Below are 10,601 nucleotides of genomic sequence, written 5' to 3'. Positions count from 1 at the left end.
AATTAGGGGTGTAACCGATCCGGTTTTGGACAAAATCTAGGACCGAATCGGAATGTACCGGCTTTTCATTTTTCAAAATCGATTACGTCCCGGTTATCCTCCTAAACAGGTACATCCGGTTTTACCGGTTTCCGGTCTGGTCCCTTTTTTTAAAATGTAAAAAACATATAAAAAAGTGTTACTTCTTATGATAAAATATTATTAATAATTTAATATATATATATTATGTTTAAAGCATATGATCAATTAAATTTTTATCTTTAAGATTAAACTTTTATTTTATAAATTATAATAACATTATCTTATATATAATTATATTAATAACATATAATCAAACAAATTACAAATGTTCATATTTAATATTAACATTTTATGTTATAATTTATAAATTATAATATGAAATTATTTCATATATGATATATAATTATATATTATATATAAAAATTTAATATATAATTATATATTATATATAAAAATTATATATATAAATATTTTGTATAATATATAAAATTAATTTTTATAGATATATTTTTTCCAACCGGTCCGGTTTGGTCCGGTCCAGTTCCGGAAACTACGGAACCGAAACTAGACAGGTTCCTACCTGTTTTCATAATATAGGAACTGGTTCCAGACAGACCGGTTCAAAACCGGACCAACCGGTCAGGTCCGGTTCGATCCGATCTGATTTTTCGGTTTAAATTTACACTCTTGTATAATGTAGCTTATACCTTATACTATAATATTGTATAATATAGTTTGTACTTTATAGTATTAAAAAAAAAACTAAAAGTATTGGTCACTTTTATGTACTTAAAAAAATAGTTGTAATAGTTGTTTTTTGGTTAATAGAAGTTTTGATAATATCTCACAAATTTTTTTGAGATAGATATTTATTGGATGAATAATGAATGTACAATTCTTTTACACTTATTTTAGTACTGATTTCAAATTAACTATCGTAATTTTGGCCCTTTTTTAAAAAATATTTTTAATTTTAAATAATTATCCTTTATTTTAAATAGAGTTTTAAAATACTTGTAGACTAATTGTAGATTTATCATTTTTCTTATTGAATTTTGTAAAAATAGATTTTTCTAAGAGTAGTACTACATGTACTTACAATTTCATTTACAAAAAATTTACAAAGACTTAGTTTATTATTTTCCTTTTGAGATTTAAATTTTATAATTTTTAGCCTATTAATAACTAACTTATAGAAAAGAAAGTTTTTCTTAAGTATAATTAGTATTTTTTTTTCTAAATATATTTTGTAATAATATTTTTAAAAGTGAAAATTATCTGAATAACCTTTATTTTAGCCTCGTTTGGTTACATAAGTGAGATGGGATAAAAGTTGAAAATTGAATTAAATATTATTAAAATATTATTTTTTAATATTATTTTTGTTTTAAGTTCTGCTACGTACAGTCTTCCTAATACAGTCCTTGCGTACTCCTTGCCCATGTTAGCTTATGTTAATGACCAAAAACTCCTGCTCTCAATTTTATCGAAAACCTCTTCTAAATTATTTGTTATTGCCACTAAATTCATTTCTCTTTGCCATTTGAGCTACAACTCCATCCACGGGCATCGACTTGCTCAGCTCCTCCACAACCGTCTGGCAATAAGACATGTCGACCCAAAGCAAAGTGGCCTTACATTTGAGTACTCTGAAAACATATCTCTACAATTTGAGTTCCCTCTACATCTCCTCCACCATCGTTAGTATGCAGTCTCATTCGAAGCGTTAGAGTGCTTTGAAAATAGATCTTGTCATCCAAAAAACAGATGCTTAAATACATTTTTCCCAAAATGCTCATATATTAAGTTCAGTTCAGATATTTAACTCTCTCCATAGCTATAACAAGCAACGATTCTTTATACCCAAAATGCTCAACCGAGTCAATGAATTCTCTGTTCTGATTCTTGTAGTAACTTTGGATTTATGCTTGCAGTTATGAGGGCATTTGCTATTAAATAAGGTATCTTTTTCCATCCAGCCAAAGAAAGAAAAAGAAGTGGGATCATTGGCATCCAGCAAGACTGTAAGCCTTGGGGATATTGAAAATGAAAACAACTGGTTTTTATTGATGAGAGAAATGTCGTACTGCTAGATATTGAGAAATTTGTGCTATGTTTGAAATACTAGATCAAATTACACAGCGGAAGCGATATTACCTCATCGTAAATATTTAGGATCTAGTGTGGTTGTTCCACAGATTCTTCGTCATCGTCGTTGTTCATTCACAATCTTCTATATCGATGGTGGAGTGTGCTACGTGGCAATACCAGAGCAACACCCACATATTCCACAGCCTAAATGCCGAAACTAGAGAGAATCATTTGAGAGAGAGATTTCATGTTTTTGATGCAAGTGTACTCCAAAGGGGAGAGGGGCTATGTAAATAGCTCCTCTAAGTGTAACTCCCGGCTGGCCCTTAATGGCCAGTTATTAAGTCTCATGAAATAGTTTAAGAACCACTTCATAACCACCAAGAGAAGGTGAAGGGGTGCCCACTATGAATGCCCCTTTCTTACATGCTACTTGAACTGAACCCAGATGGAACCATAAAGCAGGAACTATGACAAAGGTTTGATTCTCCTAACGACACACTTCTTTAAAAAATGAAGTTGAGAACCAACAAAAAACCTGGGCTGATTTGGTATCTAACATCATTAAGCGATGAGGCTCTTGTCCAAAATGGGTTTGATTTCTATGGAATTCGCATTCGGCAAAAGCAACAACCCAAGTTTTTCTGATTGCCTGGCATTGTGCTCGAAGAATTGTTCTTGTGTCACCTCCGCTTCTACAAACGATAATGATATTGGCTGTGAGATATAGAGTAACACATCAAGTTTTACAGAGCAGATTAGAGCTCAGGAAAAAGAGTTTGAACGATTAAGACTACGTTTGGTTCTTAAATTTGAGCTTAAGATGAGTCTAATATCTAAATATTAAATTTTCAAATTACTAAACTCATATCAATTCAAAGCTTCTTATACATGAGACCTACAACTTTTTTCAATTTAAAATATTTTTATATGTGGAATCTATAATTTTTTTCAAGTTCTCATAAAAAGTACTAAATACATTTTAATATTAAAATATACTTTAAACTCAATTTAAATAAGCTCTATATAATTTTTTTTACTATTTAACTTATTACTATTTATAAAAAATTCAACTGAACTCAATTTAATATGAAATTGTAACCTAAAATAGTAGCCAAGTTAAAAGACGCGCTTTACTTCTATGCATTTTTCCGCTTAAATGAAACGATGCATTTCATTGAGCCGCATGCGCCGGGTCTCCCCAGAAATGCATAAAGAATTATTTTTTGATTTTATCTTTTTATATTACTATCCATTTACTAATTACAAGTATTTAAAAATTTTTAATTTTTTTATCAATTATTTTTAAGTATTTTTTTAATATCTTTAATCATAAAAAATAATTAAAAAAAAAATATAATTTTATTAATAGATATTTTTTTAACTATTAAGTAAAATTAAAAAATTAAAAAAAATTAATAATAAATAAATAATAAGAAAATAATAACTCTATCATTTTTATTTGATAGTAGCTGGATCCGGTTAAATTGAACCGACCCGTCCGACAGCTATCAGCGTGCGTGGTTTCCCCTCATTTATCTCTCTCGAAGTCGGCCTCCGTCGTTGCACAGCGCAGAAACCTAAACAAACCCAAAAGCCTGCTTCTCTGCCAGCAGCTCCCAGAGCTCGAGCAATACAAAATTCGAAACCAACCATGTCGAAGCGGAAGTTCGGATTCGAAGGCTTCGGCATCAACCGCCAACCCACCTACAACTTCGAGCGCTCCCAACCCCCTCAGCGACTCTACGTCCCTCCTTCCTCCTCATCCCTTCCCCATGACAACTACGAGGACACCGACCTTGACAACATCGATTACGAAGATAACGACGCCTCCGCCGCCGCCAACAAGAACGAGGAGGATGCAAATGAGGAAATCGACCCTCTCGACGCGTTCATGGAGGGCATCCAGGAGGAGATGCGTTCGGCGCCGCCTCCGAAGCCCAAGGAGAAGGCCGAGAGGTACAAGGACGACGAGGACGATGATCCCATGGAGAGCTTCCTCTTGGCGAAGAAGGATTTGGGGCTCACGCTGGCGTCGGAGGCACTACACGCTGGCTACGACTCCGATGAGGAGGTATACGCGGCCGCCAAGGCCGTGGATGCCGGGATGGTGGAGTACGACTCGGATGACAACCCCGTGGTGGTCCTGGACAAGAAGCGGATCGAGCCCATTCTGCCTCTGGACCACAGCGAGATCGAGTACGAGCCCTTCAATAAGGATTTCTACGAGGAGAAGGACTCGATATCGGGTACTTATGATAAATGTATACAGTGACTGATTTTGGTTAAAAATGGGGTTGAAATTATACTTGGTTTCTCTCTTTGTATGTTTCTTCATGCACAATTCCTAATCACAGAGAGGTCTATAAATATAAATGCATGTGAATATAAGTTCTTATTAAGTGAGAAATAACAGTGAAGAAACTGCAATAACTTGGGTAATTTCTAATTTGGTTCGCTGCTTTAGGGATGAGTGAGCAGGATGTTGCCGAGTACCGGAAGAGCTTGGCTATTCGGGTCTCGGGTTTTGATGTCCCAAAGCCAATTAAGACATTTGAAGACTCTGGGTTTTCTCCGCAGCTCATGAATGCGATAAAGAAGCAAGGTTATGAGAAGCCTACATCAATACAGTGCCAAGCTTTACCGATTGTGCTCTCCGGGAGGGATATCATTGGAATAGCAAAGACGGGTTCTGGTAAAACTGCTGCTTTTGTACTTCCCATGATTGTCCATATTATGGATCAACCTGAACTGGAGAAAGAGGAGGGTCCTATAGGAGTAATTTGTGCACCAACTAGAGAGCTAGCACACCAAATATACTTAGAGGCCAAGAAATTTTCCAAGTCAAATGGAATACGTGTCTCTGCTGTCTATGGTGGCATGTCGAAATTTGATCAGTTGAAAGAGCTTAAAGCTGGCTGTGAGATAGTGGTTGCTACTCCCGGGAGGTTGATAGACATGATAAAGATAAAGGCACTGACGATGTTAAGGACAACCTACTTGGTACTTGATGAGGCTGATCGGATGTTTGACCTTGGATTTGAGCCGCAAGTTAGGTCTATTGTTGGTCAGATTAGGCCAGATCGCCAGACCTTATTATTTTCTGCCACAATGCCTCGTAAAGTCGAGAAGTTAGCTAGGGAAATCCTTACTGATCCTGTAAGAGTTACAGTGGGGGAGGTGGGAATGGCCAATGAGGATATTACTCAGGTAGTTCATGTAATTCCTTCTGATGCAGAGAAGTTGCCTTGGTTGCTTGAACAGCTACCCAAAATGATCGATGATGGAGATGTTTTAGTGTTTGCTTCAAAAAAAGCCACGGTGGATGAGATTGAATCACAGCTGGCTCAGACAGGTTTTAAAGTTGCAGCTCTTCATGGTGACAAGGACCAGGCTTCTCGTATGGAAATTTTGCGAAAATTTAAATCTGGCATCTATCACGTTCTTATTGCAACTGATGTTGCTGCCCGTGGTCTTGACATCAAGTCGATTAAATCAGTTGTGAACTTTGATATTGCCAGAGACATGGATATGCATGTCCATCGGATTGGTAGAACAGGCCGTGCTGGTGACAAAGATGGGACTGCATATACACTAATTACTCAGAAAGAGGCACGGTTTGCTGGTGAATTGGTTAATAGTTTGGTTGCTGCTGGTCAGAATGTGTCCGTAGAATTGATGGATCTTGCTATGAAGGTAACTTTTGATTTTATTGATGATTTTCATTTTGATAACGTGTATTATGATTTTGATCTGTTTGTTCCTTTTGCTAGGATAACTGATACAAAACCAATTAACTTCTTTTTATTCGTATCTACATTACACTCTTATAGGCATGGTAGATAGGTTTCTAGTTTGCTAGTATAATGAATTTTTCCAAATTGCTGTAAGTTGTGCTGAGATGGAATTAGTGGAACAATTATTAATTTAGGCCTATCTTCTAGAAGGATTTTGTATGTCCTAGTTGATGTGTAAATATTACATGTTATGTTACCGAATAAATTGTGAGGTAATTAATAGTTAGATTTCAATTTACAGATTTGGTATGTCCTTGTTGTGACTAATAACTCTTAGGATCACTAGTGCTTTAAATTGTGATATAATGGATTACCTATCATTAAGTTGTTCTTGGATAGAAGTTGGGGGATTACTAGGGATACAGAATTGGGTACAGAATCTTGAGACCAGTAATAATCTATCATCTGCTTTATGGCATGCTGAACTTCTCGGGCATTTGTAATATTTCTCACTGGTCACCAGTGGAATTTTTGGACTTTTACAGGATGGAAAATGCATGCCTAATCTTTAATGAATGATAATGCATCTTGTAAACTTCACCACACTTCATGGCCTTTTTAATAAGTAATTGAAACTCATTAAAAACCAAAGTCTGTACCCAAGAACACAAGAAGTATACAAGGAAAACCACCTAATCAGGAAAAAAGGGAAGGAAAAGACCAACAGTCAAAGCTGGAACCCACCATTCTCTATGCCAGAGAAACAAACTACCCCTCCAGAGATCATAACACACAAAACCCTACAAGCTATGCAATGAGCTCCCCTTGAAGCCTTAAAAAGCATCATAAATGCACAAAATAAAATCAGAATTGAGGACTCCATCCTCGATCAAACACAAGCCAATTCACAACGTGATATGCCCACCTCAATCTTCCCTTTACCACAACTCGCACTTCCACAACCATAGTTCATGGAGGAGTATAACCTTCTTAACTCTCTATCACCTTTTTCTTTTTAATCCAGTTCAAGAGGCTGAAGGCTTCCATCTAAAGGGAATGACTTGCTTCAATGGCTGTAAACAGGGCCTCAAAGGACTTTGCATAACAATCACACGAAAGTTCCACCACATGAAAAATATCTTTCATGATCTTCCAAACCCAGAGTGAAGATTTTTTCCCTTAACCTTCTTGGCAATTGGCAGTAACCTTCAATGGGAGGGGATCCTCTTCAGAGAACACTACCAAGTCTAGGCCATTCAAGAGACCAATAAACCTCCACCAAATTTCTTATAAAAAAAAACCTCCGCCAAATTTCTTATAAAAAACCTCCACCAAATTCACCTTCTTCACACCTATCTAAGTCGACAAAAGCCCTTGCCTTTTCATTCGGCTCTGTAAGGACTAGCCACAACAGCCCACCCAATAGAATTAGCCAACACTCCAAAGGGACCTAAAGAAACTACCAAAGCACACTTCACACCAAAATGGGCCGGGACAGCCCCACTTGATATCTCAAAGTTGGAATTACCCATAGGGCAAGCCATATTGGCATTATGCCATTAACTGAAGTAGAAGGATGAACAACCATTTGAAGAATACCATCAAAATCTGATACCAGGATGAACAACCATTTGATAATCCTTTCTCTTGATTGTGTGGCTTTGGTCCTTCCCCGACAGGGTGACTAAGCCTCTCTAAGTCAAGGCCCATGCCCACTCTTGAGCTATTATTTCCGTTGTCTGCGGTGGAAGATGGGGAAACCCATTGCAATGTTCGTTCCTCTACACTGTACTCCTAGTACATACCAATAAGGGTTACTTTGCAAACTTTACATTTCCCTAAAACAACCTGACCCTTGAAAAGCCTGTATACCAAGTAACTGAAAACCACCAGGATAAGGTGTTGTGGCTGGTGCATAATTAAAGTGCAACCTGTGAACCTGTGTTCACAAATCATGTCATATAGGTATGAGTGCAGAACTCTAGGCCCAAGATTCTTGCAGCAATGGGCATAAATATCCCCCTTTTTTTTTTGGCAAGAGCCGGTAGATTCTGACTGTTGTGCTGTTCTCTTCCAATATTTTTCTACTTTATGCCTTGTCCTGTATCTTGGGCTCTTGCCTATTCTTATAATCAATAAAATTTTGTTTACCAATAAAAAGTTTTCTACTTTATGCCCAGTGTTACTTCTGCTTCAATTTTTGGTCCACCCTTTCTTGGTATAGTTTCCCTCTCCTTGACTCAGCCATCTGGGTTATTGTCTTGGATGATACTATCTCATGCTTGGAACATTTACAATTCCCATTTATTATTTTCATTTTTTGATATCTTCAGATATGGCACTAGTTTTTAGGTCTGACTTTCACGTTTTATCTGATTAAATGACATTTACCTTGTAAACATTAGGATGGGAGATTCAGGTCCAAACGTGATGCAAGAAAAGGAGGTAAGGTTTTAATTTTATTTTATTTTATCTTGCATTTTAGTTCTTATTCGGCAAAAATTGTTTTTCTAATGCCTATATGCTTCCTCTTGAGAATATCCTGTGTACTTGGGTTATGCCTTTTGTTTTTTTTTTTTAAATAAAATCTTTGATTACTTATCGAAAAACGGTATTCTAATGCCTTTGCCACTGTGCAATAATTCAATGCCTATGGTATTGCCTGGAATGTTAAGAAACTAGATTGTCTTCCAATCAGTGCAGCACTTGGTTGATGTGATTAAGATGATGAAATATACGCGAGATAGGGGTGTTTGGTATTGCTGGTTTATAAAACACTCCGCTTAGAATCTTTTGGTGGCTTTTTACTGGATGTTTGTTTGATGTCTTGTGCAGGAGGGAAAAAGGGTAGAGGGAGGGTGGTGGCAGTGGTCGGGGTGTTCGTGGGGTTGATTTTGGTTTGGGCATTGGCTATACTCCAGAATCCAATAATACTTCCTCTAGCTCTGTTCCAAGTCGATCTGCTGCTGTTAATTCACTCAGGACGGGAATGATGGCACAGTTTAAGAGTAACTTTGTTGCTGCTGCATCAAATTCACAGAGCCAGGGAATGAGTAACAGTTCAAGTGCCTATGCCAACAAGGGAACAGCACTATCTGGCTTTGTGTCTGGTGGTTCAATTGGTGGAGATATATATAAAACACAAACGCCCAGTTCATTCAGTCCTGCTATGTCAGGCATCAGCACCAATCACAGCTCCGCAGAAAATGCAAATAAAAAGAACTCGGAAAGGTTATATCTAAAGCTAAAGTTGCATAGTTTTTATCTAGTGGTTTAAATTTAAATATTCTGCTAAAATAAATTTGGATTTTGGATGCTTGTTCTTGATAAAGTTAATTTGTTGTTCTCGTTGCAGTTCAAGAGACAGAGGTAGAGAAAGGCGGAGGCCCTCTGGTTGGGACCGGTGATCTGTACAATTAAACAACACTACTTTCATATGGTCAACTACTCTCATCTCTTAGTATAACTCTGACATGATATTCCGTTGTTATTGGTGTAAGTTTTTTTTTGTGCTTTTAAGTTAGCTCCTACTGTTCCTTATATAAAAAGAAGTAAAAAGGAGTTAGTTCCTACTGTATGATTCTAGCTTTTTGATACTTTTGTGGTGTTCTGAACGAGGGATCCTAGATAGAAGACAATAAGTTACAGAACTTTTTTTTTTTTTTTCTTTGTTTTGGGGTGGACAGAAATAGTAAAATCCTCCAGCTAAGGACTGTGCAATATTTGAAGATGGTATGAATTGATTCTTTTTGGGATGCAGCCTTTAGTCGGATAGAAAATATTACATTTGGATAGGAAGGATGCTGAAAACCCCATGCATATGCAGGTCGCTCTCTGCTTCTTTTTAAATCTCCTCAACCTTTTGTATTTATTTTTAAGTAATGTGAAATTACTATATTTTGCCTCAAAAAATGTATGCATACACTGATACACAGACATGCACAGAGACGAGTTCTGCTATCCCCTGTCGCCACTCGCCAAAATGGAGTCGCACTTTCTTTTCTTTTTTTTATTTTTTTTTATTTCAAACATTTTAAAAATATGTTTAAACATTTTTAAGAAATAAAAAATTACAAATACATTAATAGTTAATATTTAAAAAAAAAATTAATGCATGAACGGTCAAAATGAGTGGACAAATTGAGGAAAGCAGGGTAGCATTATTCTTTTAGAGTTTTTAAAACAGTTTTTTGAAGTAACTGCTTTGAGCATGAGATTTACATATTCAGATAATAAAAAGGCTACCTCTGTTGACATATTAGGTTCGCATCCTTCTATTTTCATTGGTAAAATGTCATCCTAATAGGGGTTTTTTGATTTCGTTAGACTGAACTTGGCTGATAATTTTGATACCATATATGAACTGGATACGATTTCGATATTAAGTTAATGGGTTAGAATTGAGGGTCTATTCGACATGAGTCGATTTTGTGTCACAACTCCTAAATCTAATACAAAATAAACGGATTAAAGTTTTAAGATTGAGGGATTTCATACCTTTAAATAAATGGGTTGGGTTATGGTCTACTCATTTACAATTAGATTTTGGATTTTGATTTGATACATCCTGAAACCATCTTGAAAACATGAAATACCAATCCTAGATTTTGTTAACTTTCTAGTCACAGCCAACTTTAGAGTGAGATGAAATTCTTCTGAAGAAACCACGAGCCACCTCGAGAGGGATTATCATACTCCTTACATGGTGGTGGCTCCCCCTCTCTATGCAACCACCCACAAGGCGTAAAGGAC

General features: G+C 36.4%; 1 protein-coding gene across 1 annotated transcript; it reads left to right on the top strand.

Moving 5' to 3' along the window:
- The first annotated feature begins 3,597 nt into the window (after positions 1-3,597).
- LOC121263384 (DEAD-box ATP-dependent RNA helicase 24) lies at positions 3,598-9,596 on the top strand. The gene is given in 6 exon segments (XM_041166244.1): positions 3,598-4,361; positions 4,580-5,808; positions 8,255-8,294; positions 8,685-8,702; positions 8,705-9,080; positions 9,205-9,596. Coding segments are annotated over 6 exon segments (2,310 nt in total). The 5' UTR covers positions 3,598-3,766; the 3' UTR covers positions 9,257-9,596.
- Positions 9,597-10,601: the final 1,005 nt, after the last annotated feature.

The sequence above is a fragment of the Juglans microcarpa x Juglans regia genome, chromosome 4S (assembly GCF_004785595.1).
Source record: "Juglans microcarpa x Juglans regia isolate MS1-56 chromosome 4S, Jm3101_v1.0, whole genome shotgun sequence".
NCBI lineage: Eukaryota > Viridiplantae > Streptophyta > Magnoliopsida > Fagales > Juglandaceae > Juglans > Juglans microcarpa x Juglans regia.
Note: the sequence above shows the minus strand (reverse complement) of the source record. Positions and strands in the feature narration are given on the sequence as shown.